The 20918-nt window shown below is 44.8% G+C and overlaps 1 protein-coding gene across 3 annotated transcripts in view; it reads right to left on the bottom strand.

The window, feature by feature from the left end:
- The window catches only part of ARHGAP10 (Rho GTPase activating protein 10), an 849665-nt gene that overhangs the window by 370691 nt on the left and 458056 nt on the right, over window positions 1–20918 (bottom strand). For all 3 annotated transcript variants that reach the window (XM_069242631.1, XM_069242629.1, XM_069242630.1), the window contains exon 14: window positions 4552–4626. In XM_069242631.1, coding sequence (XP_069098732.1) covers window positions 4552–4626 — 75 coding nt within the window. The remainder of the gene's footprint in view (window positions 1–4551; window positions 4627–20918) is intronic.

Below are 20918 nucleotides of genomic sequence, written 5' to 3'. Positions count from 1 at the left end.
GAAGTCGTGATAGGGGGATTCTGCAGGAAGAACAAACACCAGCAATGCAACAACAGTGGATTTCCGGACCTGAGTACCTGTAAGACAAGGGGACCAAATCCAATAGTCGCGACAGTGTCGAGAGTGGGCAGGAGCCCAGGAAATGCCAGCTGAGGGTGCAAGGAAGCTGCCACTGGATGGAAGAAGCTTGGAGTTCTGCAAGAAAGAAGAGAGCTAGGGACTTCTCCTTTGGAAGACGGATGTCCCACGTCGCGATGAAGCTTGCAGAGGTGTTCCCATGCAGAAAGACCGCAAACAAGCCTTGCTAGCTGCAAGGGTCACAGTAGAGGTTTTTGGGTGCTGCTGTGGCCCAGGAGGGACCAGCATGTCGCCACTTGGAGGAGGAGACAGAGGGGGTGCCCAGCAACTCAGGGAGCCCTCACAGAAGCAGGCAGCACATGCAAAAGTACCTGAACAGGCACTTGGAAGGAAAGTGAACCGGAGTCCACGCGAAGTCCCAAAAGGGAGTCCCACGACGCCGGAGGACAACTCAGAAGGTTGTGTACTGCAGGAAGGAGTGTTGGGGACCCAAGCTTGGCTGTGCATGAAGGAAATCCTGGAAGAGTGCACAGGAGCCAGAGCAGCTGCAAATCACGCAGTACTCAGCAATGCAGTCTAGCGTGGGGAGGCAAGGACTTACCTCCACCAAACTTGGACTGAAGAGTCACTAGACTGTGGGAGTCACTTGGACAGAGTTGCTGAGTTCCAGGGACCACGCTCGTCAGGATGAGAGGGGACCCAGAGGACCAGTGTTGCAGTCTTTTGGTGCCTGCGTTATCAAGGGGAAGATTCCGTCGACCCACAGGAGATTTCTTCAGAGTTTCTGGTGCAGGGTGAAGGCAGGCTACCCCCAGAGCATGCACCACCTGGAAACAGTCGAGAAAGCCGGCAGGATGAGGCGCTACAATGTTGCTGGTAGTCGTCTTGCTACTTTGTTGCGGTTTTGCAGGCGTCCTGAGCAGTCAGCGGTCAATCCTTTGGTAGAAGGTGAAGAGGGAGATGCAGAGGAACTCTGATGAGCTCTTGCATTCGTTATCTGAAGAATTCCCCAAAGCAGAGACCCTAAATAGCCAGAAAAGGAGGATTGGCTACCAAGAGAGGTAAGAGCCTATCAGAAGGAGCCTCTGACGTCACCTACTGGCACTGGCCACTCATTGCAGTCCAGTGTGCCCCCAACACCTCTGTTTCCAAGATGGCAGAGGTCTGGGACACACTGGAGGAGCTCTGGGCACCTCCCCTGGGAGGTGCAGGTCAGGGGAGTGGTCACTCCCCTTTCCTTTGTACAGTTTCATGCCAGAGCAGGGCTGGGGGATCCCTAAACCGGTGTAGACTGGCTTATGCAGAGATGGGCACCATCTGTGCCCATCAAAGCATTTCCAGAGGCTGGGGGAGGCTACTCCTCCCCAGCCTTCACACCTATTTCCCTCTCTCAGAGGAAATCCTTTGTTCTGCCTTCCTGGGCCAGGGCTGCCTGGACCCCAGGAGGGCAGAAACCTGTCTGAGGGGTTGGCAGCAGCTGCAGTGGAGACCCCGGAAAGGCAGTTTGGCGGTACGTGGGTACTGTGCTAGAGACCCGGGGATCATGGAATTGTCCCCCCAATACCAGAATGGTATTGGGGGGACAATTCCATGATCTTAGACATGTTACATGGCCATGTTCGGAGTAACCATTGTGACGCTATACATAGATAGTGACCTATGTATAGTGCATGCGTGTAATGGTGTCCCTGCACTCACAAAGTTCGGGGAATTTGACCTGAACGATGTGGGGGCACCTTGGCTAGTGCCAGGGTGCCCACACACTAAGTAACTTTGCACCCAACCTTCACCAGGTGAAGGTTAGACATATAGGTGACTTATAAGTTACTTAAGTGCAGTGGTAAATGGCTGTGAAATAACGTGGACGTTATTTCACTCAGGCTGCACTGGCAGGCCTGTGTAAGAATTGTCAGAGCTCCCTATGGGTGGCAAAAGAAATGCTGCAGCCCATAGGGATCTCCTGGAACCCCAATACCCTGGGTACCTCAGTACCATATACTAGGGAATTATATGGGTGTACCAGTATGCCAATGTGAATTGGTAAATTTAGTCACTAGCCTGTTAGTGACAAATTTGGAAAGCAGAGAGCGCATAACCACTGAGGTTCTGGTTAGCAGCGCCTCAGTGAGACAGTTAGGCATCACACAGGGAACACATACAGGGCACATACTTATGAGCACTGGGGCCCTGCCTGGCAGGGTCCCAGTGACACATAGACTAAAACAACATATATACAGTGAAATATGGGGGTAACATGCCAGGCAAGATAGTACTTTCCTACAGCAACTAACAACCATTGACAAAGCCAATAGTCCTGGCTTCTTGTAGGTGTATTGTTACTAGTTATATTACATATCTGGGTGCAATTACAAAAAGAAACAGCAAAATACCAGTGGGGTGGCACACTATGCTAAGCACAGATTTGTAGCTTACATAGTTTTAACCACGCCCTTAATTGCATCAGCCACGCCCCTTTGAGAGACTCCCCACTTTTTTCATGCCACTTAATGCCCTGCACAATAGTCACCTTTTTGATAGGAAAAAAAACTGGGTAGTTGTCTAAGGAAAGACAGCCAAGTCTGGGAACCAGAATTCTGATCTCCAGCGCTTATCAACGTGTCGCTCCAAGCAGTTTCTAAAGATGCTTGAAAGATGGCTTCTAAAGATGCGAAATTCGTGTTTAAAAAGTAGCCCAAAGTAGTCCTAATATTAAACAACAACTACTGTAAAATACCTCCCCCCCCCCCCCCCCCCGAAGTTAAAATATGTAAATACACAGGGTGGACAAATAGGCACAGCTCTTCAACAAACCTAGCCAGTCAGGAACTCACTACCCACAGCTCTGACTTATTTGCTCTAGAACGTAAGTGCACGTCTTCTATTCGCATCGTTAGACTTTGCAGACCCCTCAGAAACCAGCCCATATGGTAAGACGTCTATATAACAAAAATAACTAAATAAAAAAATAAAACATTAAGACATATATTACATTCTCCTGTGTAGGTCTGGCAAATCCTAGGTTTTTTAGCTACTTCGGGTTAGCGCTGTGCTGTTCGAGAGCAGCCGGGGCTCCTTGCCCTGGGCTGCCATCCTAGGAAGGGCAGCAGGAAAATCAATTACAGCACCTTGCTCGATGGGGTGACCCGTGGAGGTAAGAGTGAACTGATGTGACCTCACATTTCAAAATCCCAAAATTGAAGGTACGGCCATGACCTTTAACCATTACTATGGCGACCTTTATAGTAATACAATTGTTCCTTGTTCACAAACATTACTGTGGTTTATTGCTAAACGTTACTGTAGTTTAATTCCCCTCATTGCAAAACTCACATGATATGTTGCATAGTTTTGCACATCATTAGTTCCCACTTATAGATTTTTATACTGACGGAACAACTGGTTGGATACGGCCTAAGGAACTGCTACACAAAAGTCAAATCAACGGGGTCAAGACGAGATTCGTCACACCTGAAGTAACCAAAGTGGCCCTGAACGGACAGGGCTGTACGGTAAGACGCGAACCCTGTTTGTCAATCACAAGATGTCTGGGATAATGAAATGCGTTCCCATTCTGGTTTGCTTTTACCCTAGCCCTGCCAAAGAACACTGTGTTATGAGCACAGATGGTGCATGCCTGGTTCTGGAGACCGGCCTGGTGCAAACAGCAGACTCGCTCCCCGGAATACCAATGAATCCGAGAAAGGCAGGCGTCTGCTGTCAAGCGGCAGGTTTGTAAACACTGTGCAGGAGGGAGATTTAACTCACGCCGGGACTCTTGTCTGACCGAGTGATGCCGTGCTGGCTGCAGGCTATCGGAACAGGGCACCTACGATGCCAAGGCTGGGCTCAGTAGATAATGTTGTGAGAGACGTGCAGCGGCGAGAGCAGCGTAACGGATCTTGATGGGGCCCCCCTGTAAAGTACCTGGAGGGGGCTGCCTCCCACCTGGACCCATGTCAGAGGCCTGCCGCCCCTGCTCAGTGTACTGTGCTGGGGGGGCTGGAGCTCGCCCCTTCCCCCTGCTGCGGGGGCCTTTGGTACACCACCGAGAGGAGACAAAGAATGGCACTGTCAGGTGCAAGTAGATATCAATGCATTTTATTCATGTTCTGTATTTCATTTACTCATTCAAAATGGATCACTAGTTTCATTCTTAATTTAAAGAAAATAAAAATACTCACATGCGTTCCCTCTTATGCCACCTAACAACGCTACAGCACACTCTTATGATGTCACTTATAAACAGGAAAGGCACACTAATATCAATTTTTGAATTTGAAAAGCATGGACCAGGAGGAGATAAAACCCGACACTTCCCACATCAAAAGTTGGAAAATTTGAGCAGGCAGACGCTTCTAGTTTTACTAATCAGCAAATTAAACCCTTTGGCTAGATCAACAAATAAACAATACTTAAGTACACATCAACCTAGGCAAAGTAAAGCATGAACTACTGTGATGAACAAAAACGTACCTATCAACAAACCGAGGAGTCTCTGGACCTTGGAGCTGACTCCCACCACTCTGTACAATCCCTGGTCAGTTATGCCTAAGTGGAAAAAAAGTACATTAGCTATGCCTTCAAACCATCCAGAATATTCACAACAGATGTTCCTTCAATGTTTAAAAAAATAAAATTTTGATGCAAATGACTAACAGTTTCAAATATTCAACACTGAATTGCTTTGTTCAAACCACTGTGCAAATGAGTGCTGAAGCATATGCAAGCTTGTTTTTCACCCTTCACAAGAATCAAACCTTTACTGAGGTCGAGGGACCTTTTGACCTGGAAAGAGTGTGGTGCACCATACACAAATTTACATTAACACCACCCAAACAATTTAGACACCATGACCAATTTGGCTAGGGAAGGAAAACTCCAATCAATGAAAAGTTTCAAAGCTTTATTTTATAACCACAAAGCTAATGTCAAGACGATTGTGAGCAAAATCAGATGACAGAGAAATATCAACATCACCGGCTGCCCAAAGTGGCGAAACAAATGTAATTCAATTAGCATTAACACAATTAAGCATTCAAGAAGTAAAATAATAATTATTAAGGAAATAATATGAAACACAGAAACATATCTCTGGTCAAATAGTTTCAAATTAGTCAAGTTCAGTTAAGCAGAGTATGCAAATTTTGGGCTGAACACAGGTTGACCCTACAGCTAACTAAATAAGAAAAATACATGTGTGGGGACAAACACATGCTGGCAAAATATAAACGAGCCCAACAATAATTAAGAAAGAATATAACTAGGGCTATAGAATACTAACTAGAAAAATAAAAATAGGTGAGTGTCAGCATGCTATCTTCTATTCTAGAAAAAGAAGGACATGTCAAGGGAAATGGCAATTAGCAGGGAGATATACCTCTCAAAGAGACAGCGATCAAGGACTTTTCATCACCAAAGCATCTAGATAGGAGCAAAGTCCAGTCAGGCATGTTATCAGGGAAGGCGCAAAGGGAGAGCTAGGGGGGCAAGGGGTCTTGAGAGTCGAGGAGAGAATGACTTGAATCCTACGAAGTTCATCCCTAATTAAAAACACACAAATGGCTCTGATTTGTCAGTTCAGTGGCCTCACATCATGCAAAAGGGGAATCATCCAATAGTGAAGTTAATAAAGTGCCAGGTAGCAACGGTCCCTTAATTTCCCATGTCCAGCTTGAGATCGTTTCCTCTTTCCAAGTGAATCCAAACAATTCTGTAACAATTTACTTTCACTTGCAACAATCCAATTTCTTCCAAGGGAGTACAATGGACTTGTCTCAGTCCCATGGGAACCCGCATGTTAGTTGGAACAACTTATTTCCCGTTATGTCCACAGGCCTGGATGCTCCTTCTTCAAGGTTACTAAACTAGAAGTCACTGTGCACCTGAACAAATAACCTATTGCTACTCACGGGAAAGGAACCTAGGGAAACATTTCACATTAGAAAGAACAATACTTCATCACTTTTACATGACTGCAAATACAAGTTCTGCAGGACTAGTCATGCTAACACAAGAAATATAAGATGAATTAAAATACTTGCTAATAAAACACACATAATATGCAGCTTGTAACTCCAGCAGTAATAATGTACTATCAGAATAAGTAAAACATTTTAATATAAATTGTAAAACTTTAATGCATCACATTAGCTATAAGAGAGAAGTGCATTTATTTTATGCACACATTTCTTTAAATTCATAAATCACACAATAAGCATTAGAAAACCAAATTCATTTTAATACTAGCAATTAGTCTAGAGTCTACAATACACTTTGGCATTATTTAAATCTTATTAGCACATTGTTAAATCCAGTAGGCACAATTGAGAGTGATACTGTCACCTTCTGCTGATGTCTTGGTCACTAAAGCACTACTAAATTTACGCTCCAATAGTCCCTCCTCTGACAGAAATCTCTGCCGTCACAAAAGGCCACTCTCTTTTCAATGAGACAGCTCAAAAGATTGATGTCTTTTTTAGGCTAGGTCTGCTGTAATTCTCCATTTTCTTGAGATTACAAAAATAAACCCTTCTCGTCTTCTCCATTTCTATCTCTTCAGTACTGTATCTACTCTTAGCTTGTTTCTCTTTCCACAATGTGTATAGTTTGTACGATCCCAGTGCAACTAAGGCACACAAAGCCACAACCAAAACAGGTCTCAAGATCATTCCTACTACTCTCTTTTCCAAGTTTCCAAACCACTTTCCAGTGGTTGAAAACCCATTACCTATTGCGTTCCATACACCAGTGGCTGTCAGTTCTTTGAGGTAATTTTTCAGATTTGTGCTGCTAGAGGTAAATCTCCTTATCACCTTGCTACTGTCAGGTATGTAAGTATAACAATGTTGCACATGTAAAACTTTACAGACTCTGCCGTCTTCACGAGTAAGATGTCTAATGCAAGACGATTGTGCAAAACCATTGATCTCACAGCAACCATCTCCTTATCCATTAAAGGATAGCTCCAGCATAATTAGTAGTTAGCTTATCTACTACTGTGGGGGGGCGTGTCTAAGATGGCGACGTGAGAGGACGCTCAGGAGAGCTCCGCTCACGGCCCAAGAAAAGATCCTGTAAAATGCCTGATTCCCAGACAAACTGACCCGAATTAAGAAGAGCTGAGAGCGGCGTGAACTGCAGCACAGTGCGGACCGGCCAACGACGACCCGTGTCACCATAGACTCAAGCCAGGCTGAGATCGAGCTAGTGACAGAGTGGGGCCCGCGCCCAGGCCCTGTCCAGCACAAACACAACCCGACCGCCGGCATCGGAGCAGACGGCGGTCGAGACCGAAAGACACCCGGAGCAAGGAGCTGACGAGGTGTCGGGCTCCTGCTGCGGGCTGCGCTGCAGACACCCGGCGGGGTGCCGAGGCAGGTCATCGGACCTGAGCAGACAGCCGGAGCGCCACGGGAGGACGGACGACGTGGGTGCCGGGCTGAGGGCCGGCCTGACGGCGCAGAAAACGACAGGGATGCGGAGGTGTTCTGCCGGATTCAGCGGCGCTAAAGGGCCCTGAATTGGGCGAGTGCAACGGCGGGCACTCCTAAGTGCAAATAAGGCACAAGGTCAGGACACAGGGGAAAAAGGGAAAAAAAAAACAACATAAAAGGGCGGAAAAAACTAAATAAAAGGGGAAAAAAAAAAACCTTTTCTTAAAATCGCACAGGGGCCCACCTACAGTGAGGCCCCCCCCCCACGAGATTCGGGGGGCGCGGTGAGCCTTCCCAAGGAGCACGGGTCGAGAAGGCACGTGCCGCGACACGAGGAATCACGGACATAAGCCCAGCCTGGGGGCCCCTAAAAGAGAACCCTAAAGAGAACACACGACAGAAGCCCAGGTGGAGGCCATAGCCCGATTCAGCCTAATATAGTGGTGCAGCTTGAGTGCTCTCTCCCCCCTGCGCCTGCCCGCACTATACCACACAGCTGATGATCCTGGGCGGACCCCCTCCTTCGGAGAACTCTTTGAGGACACCCAGCCAAAAGCAAAACCTACGAGAGCCGGCGCGCCCAGGGCTCATATAAATCGAGACACTTGCATCGCATTGATTCGATCACTCGACGACCCGCGATAAACCCGCAGTGTATACAAAACACAAAGCAAAGCATTAACTTGAGTCCAAAATTAATGCACAACGAGCCTAAAACTGATATAATTATGGTGAAACCGAAACCCCAAAGGGCCCAACTTGAAGCCAGACCCACAGTCCCATCACTAGAAATGGACACAGAACTCCACTCAAACGCTTTACACAAAGTGACACTAGCCGCCCACTCCACACAAATGGAGAAAGTACTGCAAGCAATACTCGACACCAGAACATCACTAGAGGGCAAAATAGACACAGTGGTGGCAGAAGTCAATATCCTTCGAATGGAACATCGGAAGCTAGCAGATAGGGTCACTACAGCTGAAACAACCCTCGAAACGACACAACCTGACATCGCAGAAATGAAACTTCGACTCCAACACCAGGAATCTGAAATACTACGGCTGCACAAGCGTGCTGATGAAGCAGAAGGCCGCTCACGCCGCAATAATGTGAGATTCCTAGGGTTCCCTGAGAAGATCGAACTTCCAAACGCGGAATCATTCCTAACGTTGGCTCAAAGAAACCATATTCACACAAGAGACCTCTCCACTCCTACTAGTGTAACGTTCACATCGAATACCGGGAGGCCCTCCTCGCCCTGGTGCCCCTCCATGCCCACTAATAGCGAGATTCTTAAACTACCAGGACAGAGACCAGGTACTAAAGGGCTTCCGCACATCTGGCCCAATAGACATTGAAAATGAAAAAATCACAGCTTATCCAGACTACACAGCCGAAGTAAGGCATAAGCGTGCCACCTTCCACTCAGCAAAGCAAGTACTACGGGACAAAAACTACTCATATTCCCTAATGTACCTGGCTAGAGTACGAGTGGTAGATGGTGAAAGATCTCACATATTCCCAACGTCAGAAGACGCATGGACCTGGATACACGCGAAAGGACTAGCAGACCCTACAACAGAAACTTAAGAACAAAAGGAATGGTTGACTCGACAGTCACGCCGAAAGAAAAGATCAAAGCCCAGAACTGAATCATACCCAACTAAGTCGCAAGCAGCGGATGAACAAGCTCAAGCCTTAAAAGTAGTGAACAGATTCTTGTGTATACAACCACAACCCAATCAAGACACCAACAACTCGGACTCCGCTTATCCACGTCGCCGCTAACCTCCGGCCCAATGTTCACCCCACGTTCGGCAGATGATCTCTAAAATAACATGCGAGGACTTCCACCACACAAACTCATGTGCTTGCGCTAATGCAACAGCACAACAAACGCAGCACAAGACCAGTCTTCCCGAAAGACAATGACGTTGGGACAACTTCAATCACAGACCCCTAAGGAACACAAATAGGGGGCACATCAATATAAAACTCACTGCAATATGAGAATAAAGACCCTAAAAGGCACAGCATAGAGTCCAAGACGGGAAATGGCCATATCCGAACGGGCCAGAACGCAGGAGCTATCTCGGACTACACATCAACAACCCCCAACCCAGTTGGGTTCCCGAATGGACCCTGAAGGAACCAATGTATACAGTTGCACCAGTTGTGCCTTGCAGCTCACAGTTAGACTAATCAATGCTAGTTGTATAATACCTTCTTCCCTCCCTCTTTTCACAAGATGCTCTACACTCTTCTACGCGGGAGAGGCGGGAGGACTTGGGGCGGGACAGTGGGAAGACTGGGCGCGAAGAGCTCACTCTTAGGGTGGGCAACTCACCACACCATGAATTTCAAGCATAATGACATCATATAACATAGTAACCTAGAACGTCAGGGGCTTAGCCAACACCACCAAAAGGCGCAGAATACATGCCTACCTTAACCGCCACAAGATACATATCGCTATACTACAAGAGACACATGCAACAGCACATGAACTGGTCGAAATTGATAAAATTTGGCCGGGCATGGTATACGGTAGTAAAACCTCAACATACGCAAAAGGTGTACTAATATGGATCACCCCTGGCATTCCATATGCAGTCCAAGATGTTCACATAGATAACAATGGCAGGTACGCCTGCTTGGTCGGAGAACTAGATGGAAGACAGCTAACAATAAATGGGATATACGTGCCCAATACGGGTCAAGGATAGTTCTTTCGGACCACAACTACGCAAATCCTGCATGATCCGACCACACTCACTATTTGGGAGGGGGGGATTTCAATAGTGTAATAGAAGTGTCAATGGACAGATCCCATCCCCCAATAAAAGACACCCTGTGTAGGAACCTGTCTTGAGTGCTGAGCAACTGGATGCGTTAGAGGGAATTACAAGATGTAGGGAGATGTTTACACCCCATAGATAAAGAATACTCCTTCTATTCACCGGTACACCAGCTCCATACGAGAAAAGACCTGCTGCTATGCTCAACTAGGTTAACATACATGATATACAGCGCGTCATACATGGCTAAAACCGTATTGGATCATAGCCCCTTAATTGCAACACTAAAATGGGGCAAACAGCCAACACGCATTCCCACATGGCGCCTACAACCCACCTGCTACGCGATCCCCCTTTCCGAGTTAAACTAGCAGAAGAAATAGAATCCTACTTCGCAATAAACGCAAAGACAACTGCATCACGCGCGACGGAATGGGACGGACATAAAGTAGTTATGAGGGGCATGTGTATGGCAATGGCAGGAGGGGTTCGTCGGGAGTTGAGTACAGAGCTACATGATATAGAAGGGAAAATACAAAATAAGGAATGCGAACTGGCCTCGGGTAAGGTCAACAGCGACGAATTAAATAGCCTCAAAAAACAATGGAGGGCAACTGAGACCCGCCTGCGAAAATTCGATTACCGACACTATACAGCACGCCTGCACGCTGAAGGCGATCGCTCCAGTAGAATGCTGGCATGGCTAGCAAACAGGACACAAAGAGCCACCCGCATAAATGCCATTAAGCAAGACACAGGTACGATAGTAAACACACAACTAGAGATTAACGACGCCTTTAAACAATATTACAGCACACTATACAAAGCTGAACCCCCCCCCCACAACCAGCACAACTGACAAAGTTTTTCCTCAACACCCCATTGGCACGACTACACGCAGAACAACTAACAGAACTAGACAAGCCCATAGAAAGGGAGGAGATACTACAGGCATTAAAACAGCTGGCACACAATAAAACCCCAGGGACAGATGGGCTACCCATCGAATATTACCAGACCTTCACGTTGCAGACAATCACGCCATTCCAAACAATGCTGCAAGAGACATATGAAACTGGAGAACTCACAGAATCACAATGCGATCCTACATAAAAAGGCTGTGACCCCCGGACGTCCGCTCCTACTGACCTTTATCGCTATTAAACTCAGACTACAAAATACTAGGGAAAGTAAAGGCAAACCGCCTCCTACCACTGATGACCACCTAGATACACCCAGACCAATCCGGTTTTATACCCGGACGCAATACCTTCGTTAACATCAGGAACTTACTACGCATAATGACTGAGACCTCCGAGTTGGATCACTCCAGCGCGGCGGTCTCACTAGACGTAGAGAAAGCCTTTGATACGTTGGGTTGGCCCTTCCGGATGGCAACCTTACAAAAAATGGGATTCGGCGCAGGATTCATGCGCTGGATATCCATATTATATAGCCCTAAAGGACGGGTCAAAACAGGCACCATCATTTCAGAGAAATATGACATAGGTAGAGGCACGCGCCAGGGCTGCCCACTATCACCACTATTGTTCGCATTAGCAATAGAACCACTAGCAGCGAGATTGCGTAACGAAGCAACAAGATGGGGTATCCCAGATGGAGAGGAATTCCGCATCATCTCCTTATATGCAGACGATGCATTAATATACCTACGCAACTACAATGAATCCCTACCACACATGTTACACCTACTTAATACTTATGGAGCCTTGTCTGGCTTACGTGTTAACTGGGCCAAATCATGCATATTCCCCATGCGACCACTCATAGAACCACGCGACAACACAACAATCGACAACGACCTAAAATGGGAACACACAACCTTTAAATATCTAGGTGTCCAAATTTATCACAGCGCCTCTGATTTAAAAGAAGGTAACTTAGACAGAGCAATCAGATCAATAAAAGGCTCCATACCCTTTTGTTGTTCCTTGCCCCTCTCGCCCATGGGCAGAGTGGCCTTGGCCAAAATGATCGTCCTCCCTCGTTTACTGTACTACTTCGCTGCACTACCACTCACACTGCCAAAAACACTTTTCACACAATTAACTAAGTTGCTGACTGAACTGATATGGGCCAACGGACGTAGAAGAGTAGCCATGACTAAGATCTGCCTTCCAGTAGAGAAAGGGGGTATGGGTGCACCACAACTCGAACTCTACTATGCAGCAGCACAATTGCACTGGATCATGACCTCGCTACAGGACCCCCTAAGCCCAGAGGGACACAAAGTGAGGTTGCATCTGTGACCCACAGATGTGTTAGGTTGGCTCATCGGGCGCGAGCCCCTCTCGCCTCATAGCAACGTTCTGATAACAGTAGCTGATCGTACATGGAATCACTATGTATCGAGGGGTGCTCATACGACACTATGTTCACTCAAGATTCCACTACTAGCTATACCAGGGATAGATAAATTACACGGCAGACCGGGCCTTATGTCATGGACTGCAAAAGGCATACAATTGGTCGGCGACCTGTTTGCTGATGACCAGTTTATCTCTTACACAAAACTAGCAGAAACATACACTTTAGGACCGGGCGGGTTCATTACACACGGGGCACTTAAGGGACTATTACACAAAACATGGGGCTACGGTAACGCAGAACTACCAACATCACCCACACTACACAAATTATTGACAGGTGCCGGTACGCAACCAAGCATCTCCTGGATATACCACACACTACAGGCCTATCCGGAAGAAGTACAAACACAAGCTAAGACCAGATGGGACAAGTCCTTACAAACACCCCTCACAGCGCAAGAATGGTCCATGGCCCACACAACTACACGAGAAATATCACGCAATGCCCGCTTAAGATATACCAAACTCAATTATCTACACCAAACATATTTAACTCAACTCCATATAAAATGTATGTTCCCACAAGCTACATCTGAATGCCCAAGGTGCGGAAACACGGAGGCAGACTTTTACCACATGACCTGGAACTGCCCTCCATTACTCCGAATGTGGCACGACGCCATACAACAGATCGCCACGTGGTCGGGCTTGCCGCTGAATCCCACACCTGAATCCTGTATATTCGGAATACACCGCAGGCGTAACAAAGACAAACAAAAACATAGATGCGCGGATTTAGCTTTTATTACGCTCAAGCGACTCATTGCAACACAATGGAAGTCACCTGGTGCCCCAGACATACACAGATGGACCAAAGACCTGACTCACTGGACCAATGCAGAAATACAAGTGCTACGCACACTTCAGGACATCGGGACTGAGGTCAAAAACGCAGACATATGGGACACTTTCCTGGACCAACTACAGAAAAAAGACGACACACGTCCACCTTAGACCACCGACACAACATTTACACAAAAAGATAAGGGTATAAGACACTTCGCCTGGGAAGCCCCACCCTCATCGCTTGCTGCCCCTCCTCAAAGATTAGAACATGTGACTCTTACGCCGCGCATCCTGGACCCCCACACGTCCCTTTTGCTTCCCAAACCTCCAAAAATGAGACTCCAAGAATCCCTATAGAGCATTCCCCAACTACATCAATCCTCTTCTGTCATCCCCTTATACAACCTCCCCCTACTTATTTTCCCCATCTTTACTATAGTTTCCTTCCTCTTCTACATGAAACAGTGATAAGTGATGTCAACTATGGAACACATATAGTAATGCAACTTTAAGGTGAAGTAACCTGCAACACAGACTGATAAAATATTGTCATCACTGTACATAATTGAAAACTTCAATAAACAGATTTGTTTAAAAAAAAGCTTATCTACTACTGTTGACAATTTCCTGATCTTGATATGATCATTCTAGATTACTCCAACTGATGGAATGATGGAACCAGATATATCTCCTATAATCTTCACTGCACTACCTCCTCTCCTAAATCTGGAATTCGGTTTCTCTTTCTAGCCTGGACTGTCAAAACTCTCCACATGATACATTTTCAGAAATTCCACTCCCAGGTTACATGTACCATACCAGCCTTTTGGCAGTTTGTAACAGGCATTTTTCCCACAAATCAAATAAGCACCTGATATGGCAGGGATCTTGTCCATTCAACATAAAAGTCACAACACTAAAACAAAAATACACATGTACATTCACTAGTACCTACAAAGTGTGTGCCTGTCTCTGAATTAGGTCTATAACTACATAATTTCCCTACATGTTGCCAGTCTAAAGCTAAGTATCCTTGGTTATTACTACCTGAAGCATGTGCAGGGTCCTTTTGCCAATATTGTAAAACTACTCTTTTTTTCTATCTTGGCTTTCATTGCTTTCCTTCTGTCATCTACTTGTCCAATGAACTCATTTTCTACCGGCTTAAAAATGCAGATTACATTTTTCTTGTGGGCAAATGTGGCTCCAAAAGCCAGTGTTGGTTCAAAGAAACCTCCAACAATGTCAATATATTTTGTTTTAGCAAGACTACTCAGGTGCTGATTAATAGGCACACAACAAAACACTAGGCCATAATTAGAACAGATGTATTGGATATACTGCTGGTCATACAACCATGTTAGTAACAGACTGCAAGAACTTCCATATGTTAGTGGCAACCTGTAATATGTAATTCCTTCCTGAACGGATGAAGCGATCTGGGTACAAACATAACAATCATTTACTTCCATTGTTTCAATATATTCATACAGTAATTTATAATACACTTTGGATGTCAAATCTCCTTTAGAACTGTCAGTGAGCAACCATCGCTCATCCTCATTTAAGGGATCTCGTTCTGCAGTTAAATCTCTTAGTATTGTGTGAATGTGCTCTCAACCTCTTCTTTCACTGGCGGACTCAATCCACCTATCAATAAAATGCTCGCAACCACACATACTGTTATTAATCCTACACACACATAATTGCATTTACACCTTTTACCTTGTTCAGACCAAAAATACACTGAATTAAAAAATAATAACAAAAATGCAAAAGCGACTTTCAATTAATTTACACTATCTTTTCTTTTCTTTATGTGAACAAAGCAAAAAACAAAAATCAAAAAGTTACCTTCTCAAAATCATTGCACTTATTTACCAAGTTCTCGATCTTTCAGAAAGTTCATCAAGAGTTTTCTCTACTTGCAAATGTTCAAAAGTCACTACTTAAAGTTCAAATGTCTCTTATAATAAACCATCTGGTAATCACGGATTAGCACTTCCAGCAAGTAATGTTTCTGTTCCTCAAGTGGCAATGAGATCTCAAAATGCAGTCCCAAAACAATTTCAGGTTTCAAAATGTTCAGCTTTATTCAAATTGTCAGCACAAAAAAACAATTATCTCCTTCTCCCAATCACCAGCTGCTTAGTAAGTCCATTCAGGAGCTGAGTATTTTCGACTGGGCATTTTTTTCTTTTTGACCTCCTTGCTGCACGACCTTCAATATCACTGTCACTTTGATCTGATCCTTCAGTTCCTTCAGAAATAGCAGGAGGCAAATTTATCACTCAGTCTTTTCACAGGCCACTGGTCTCCAACCATGAATCTTTTCTCAGCCACAGCTGGGATATCAATATTTTTGACTCAACCCTCCTGTACCTTCCATTGCTTTTGACAAGCTCAGACTTTCACCAGACTGTGCATACTCTGCGATAGCCACTTGTCCAGTCCTCACAGTTTCACTATCCTGGACACCTTCTCTCACTGTATCCGACCCTTGAGGGAACAAACACTGTATCATCAAGAGAACTTGGAACTTTGCGTATGTGGCTCCCATGTAACCAGTTCGCAAGACCAGCACACTTCACAGCAGTTGCGGTAACTACAACAACTTGGAATGGCCCTTTGCAGTGTGGCTCTAAGCATGACTTACATGCTTCTTCACCAGCCAGTTTCCAGGACTCAGGTCATGGCACAGTTGTGGTTGAGCAGTTGCCTCTCCAACCTGGCGAGACAAAGAGCGAACCACATCGACTAGTCCTTTGCAATAATCCAGCACTAAGTTATCTGTAATGTTCACAAGTGCATTTGGGGGCACAGCTGGCAACCTCACAGCACGCCGCATAATGATTTCATGAGGGGACAACCCTGTCTTTTTGTCAGGTGTGTTGGGCATGCTCATCAGGACAAGAGGCAATGCATCCGGGCATTTCAATTTTGTAGATGCACACACTTTTGCCAGTCGAGACTTAAACAATCCATTAATTTGCTTGACTAATCCTGAAGCTTCTGGTCTGTAACTGCAATGCAATCTTTGCTCAACTTGTAAAGCCACACACAACAATTTTATGATCTCATTATTGAAATGAGTTCCTTGGTTTGATTCCAGAGAAGTCGGGAAACTGAATCGAGGTATCAATTCCCTCAAAAGCAGCTTTATAACTCTGAGGCTATCATTCCCGGGAGTTGGGTAAGCCTCGACCCAATGCGAAAAGACACATCCTACAACCAAAACATATCTCAATTCATTACACACAGGCTTTTCAATGAAATCAAGTTGCATTGTGTTGAAAGGACCTTCTGATCTACCTATGTGATTCAGGTTAACCACAGTACATTTCTCTACATTCATTTGTTGACATGTTACACATCTGTGACACACTGCTTCTGCAACTAATCCGAATCGGGGGTTGTACCATGTTTGTCTGAATGTTCTGATCATTGCATCTCTGCCTATATGAGCCTGTCTGTGGTAATACCTTACACAAAAGGCCGAGCAGAAGTGAAAACCCCACAGGATGGTGGAGGAAAAAAGGATTTTCCTTTTAGAAAAACCTCACGCACCAGGGTTAACCCTTGGTGGCATGTTTCATCATTGGGTTCCTCCCGCTCTGCTACGTAACTGGCGTGCTACGACCTGCGAAATACGAGTGAGCACTGATGCAGTCACATCAATGTGATTCAAGTAAGGGATAGGAGTGGTGGGGTCTTGAACAAGTAAAAAAAATACCTGCCACCTAGTGGTTCCAATTATTTAATAGATCTCCTGGAGATGTTAAAGTTAAAAAGGGGCTATGGATGTTGGGTATGCCATGTACTTTTCTTCCTGGTCTGCATGTTTTGGAGCCTTACCCCTAGGCTCCTCTTCAGGACCAAGGTTGACTCCCTGGTTCGAATCCTTATATAACTACCATTAGTGTGAGCACAAATAATGCATGCTACGCGATAAAGTGCTAAGATATCTAATGTGGTGTCCTCAAATGATACCAATCTTATGTGATGTCCTAGAATAATACCTGTGGAGATATAAAGGGATATAGTTATCATAGCCCTACATATTATTGTACCACTATACATATTTTACCGCTTGTGGGTGTGGTGCCACACATTAGCAAACTTCACCCCACTCGTGAAAAGGCACACATGACAATCAATGGTCAAGCACTGAGCACCAATCAATCCTCATAATGGACATTACAAGACAAACTACACATAAAAAACAAAGCACACAAAATGGCACACTTGGTACATGCGTGACCTACTCAGTAGTATGCTGGTTACGGTATCGTAGATCCACCTGGGGGGGGGGTGCACTTGTAGTCACACTCTAAAGGTTTGGCAAGATATTAAAATGCACTATTCTCTTCTCTTGGTCAGCGTCAGTGACGCGATGTAGAGAAATAAATTTAACACTTACTTCCTCAAAGCGACACTCAGTAAATGGAGAGCACAATAACATGCCACTTAGTCAGCATAGGCGTTGCCTAATGAAAAGTAATCATCTGACTTTTGTGGGGCTGGACATTTAACAACTGTAATTCTTATAGGTAACTGTAATGCTTTCAACAATTGGTAAACCTTGTCACCATTTCGGATAGGGGAATCCAGAAGAGGTCATTACTGACCATTACCTCTCTGGGACCATTACTGTTCGAAATCATGAACACCACCAAACCCATACTGGCTATCAGTGAAAATGGGCACTTTAAGCTGTTCAGAAGCACAGGATGCTCTAGTAAGAGCAACAAATTCAGCTACTTGGGCAGAAAAGACTCCTTGAAGCTGTGAAGCTTCTATCGCTCCTGATACTGTGCCAACTGCATAACCAGATCTCAGAGTTTCATCTAGTGGGGTATCTTGAATATCAGTTCTTGGCTTGGTGCACAGTTCAGTCACATCGAGACAGTCATGCTCCACCTCATCTTCGTGGTCATTTACATTTTCAAAAGAAATTTGTAAGGGCATTGCCACATTCAGGACATTACATCTTTTAATGTTAACATTGGGAGACCACAATGGCAAGTTAAACAACCACTGATCAGGTGTTGGGTCCTTGTACGGGTCAAAAGAACTTCAACAGAATGGGGCACAAAAACTTTCAGGGGACGACCCATGACAATGCCTTCGCTTTGTCCGATGCTGACACAGCAGCGATGGCTTTTAAAAAGCCAGGCAATGCAGCAGCTACAGGATCAAGTGTGGCTGAAAAATAAGTCACGGGCCTGTTGCCACCTCTGTGTAACTGTGTCAAAACAGAAAGCGCACAACTTTCTCTTTCGCAGCAAAACAAAGAAAAACATTTGTTGTCATCAGGCATTGCCACACAAGCTTCCTTTCAGCTCGGAGAAGGCACTCATGCATTCATCATCAAATGGTTCCAGACCAGACACATCCTTGTGTGCCAGCCTCAGTAAAGGCTTGGACAAAAGGAAAACATTCATAAGCAACAGTAAATGGCCATTCCCCAAAAATATTCTGACATCTCTCTGTGTTACTGGAGGGTTCATCTGCATGATTACTGAAATTCTTTCTGTGTATCTTTCTCTATGTAGCGACCTAGATATTTCACTTCTTTTTGACAATACTGAAAATTTGCTGGGAAAACGTTATGTCCATTCTCTCCCAAATGATTTAACATGGCAATTGTATCTCTCCTACAGGCATCATGTGTATTTGATGCAACCATGAAATCAGCAATGTATTGCTCCAAAGCTGAATGAAAAGGCATTTTAAGGGACTCCATTTCAAAATCTGATTGAAAATTGATGGTTAGTCCGTATACCCTTGAGGTGTACGACACCATGAAAAAAACACAGCTTCCAAATTTGAAGGCAAATATGAACTGTCTGTCCTCGTGGACAGTAATGGCGAAAAATGCTTGGTACTAGTAAATCACCGTAAACCATTCAGCTTCACAAGGGATCTGGAACAAAATCATTGCTGGATTTGGTACCACAGGACAACATAGAGCGACAATCTTGTTCACTTTTCTCAGATCCTGAACTATGCGGTTTCTTCGCTGATTGTACTTCAATCATATTTCCACTCTGGCCTATCCAAACACCACGTCCTCACCTCTAAACTGAAGCACGTTATTAACCTGCTGACGCTTACCGTGCATTCACCATTATCTGTGGGCTCTGATTTCCTGTCAGAGTAGATTTCAATTTCATCACCATTAATTTCTCCTTTAATCTTTTCTGCATCAATTCAATTTTGTCACTACAGTACCTTGTGCACTGTAGTACTTCATCAATCGGCTTGTTCTGCCAACAAATTAAATACTATTGAATCATGGTACTAATCTCAGGTGTAAATCCCTGCACAAAACTAAATACACAATTACTCATATATTTTGGCTCAATTATTTCAGAACCACTGTGCAGTTTGAACACTCGCAACAATCTTTCATAATAAGCATGGTTTGACTCCTGTTTCCTGTGCTGTCTTGTCAATCTTCTGCCAATCAACATCTTTCAGAGAAACCTTTTTTCAGGAATTCAATAACTTTAGAACATCCTTTCATCACCTCTTCAGACCTCGGACCAGTTACTAGATCTATCGGCGGTTCATGATCTGGCCAATCAACACTTTGCTTGCACTCAACCCATAAATAAATTGGAACCACAATGTCAAACAATGTGCAACAGTCTTCCCACAGGCATTTTGAAACCTTTGTGTTTGCTTATACCACTGTACTGGCTTCTCTCACAATCTTGTGTAATCATTTGTGAATTACAGCATGTCACTTCTGCTCTACAGGACATGCACATAACCTTCATCTGGTATTTTTCTCAAAGGCATAATTTTTACATAGTCATCAGCCTGATTTGCTCCAGCCGGAGACAAATTCTGTTTTGCTTTCTTCTGATCTCTTATCTTAGCCCATCTGCCTTCCCATGTTTGCATGTATGTAATGAACTCTTTTATATGCATTTGCATTCCAAGTGATCTCATGTTTGCTATGTCTTTGGTACTGAATTCTAATCTGTAGCTTCTTCTAAAGGGTTTAGGTTTTTCAAATTCTACTTCATATTTCTCGGACAATTGTGCTAACTTCTCATAAGCCAGCCCTGCACGATGAGTAACATCTCTGCACATGAATAACAATTCATCTTCCGTGTATGTTTCTAATTGCTCTATCTCTAGCGTTCCCATAATCAATTCATTAAATTCTAATTTTAGTCAGGACACATTCACTGTTCTTTCTCTGGTGTCTCTTCTGTTCTAACGTTGCCATTCGTTGCACCTGTTGCTCCTTTTGGACTCAGATTGTCTAATCACTTGGTTAACTGCTGTGCTGAAAAACCTTGCAAACTAGTATTATTTCTCTGGGGCATATTTTGCAGGGCACTCCAATGTACACTTGTAATCTGACCGGGGTGAGTATGTAAGGAAGTGAAGTTCCCTGAGGACACCTCACATCA

This window comes from Pleurodeles waltl, chromosome 1_2 (assembly GCF_031143425.1).
Source record: "Pleurodeles waltl isolate 20211129_DDA chromosome 1_2, aPleWal1.hap1.20221129, whole genome shotgun sequence".
Classification (NCBI taxonomy): domain Eukaryota; kingdom Metazoa; phylum Chordata; class Amphibia; order Caudata; family Salamandridae; genus Pleurodeles; species Pleurodeles waltl.
Note: the sequence above shows the minus strand (reverse complement) of the source record. Positions and strands in the feature narration are given on the sequence as shown.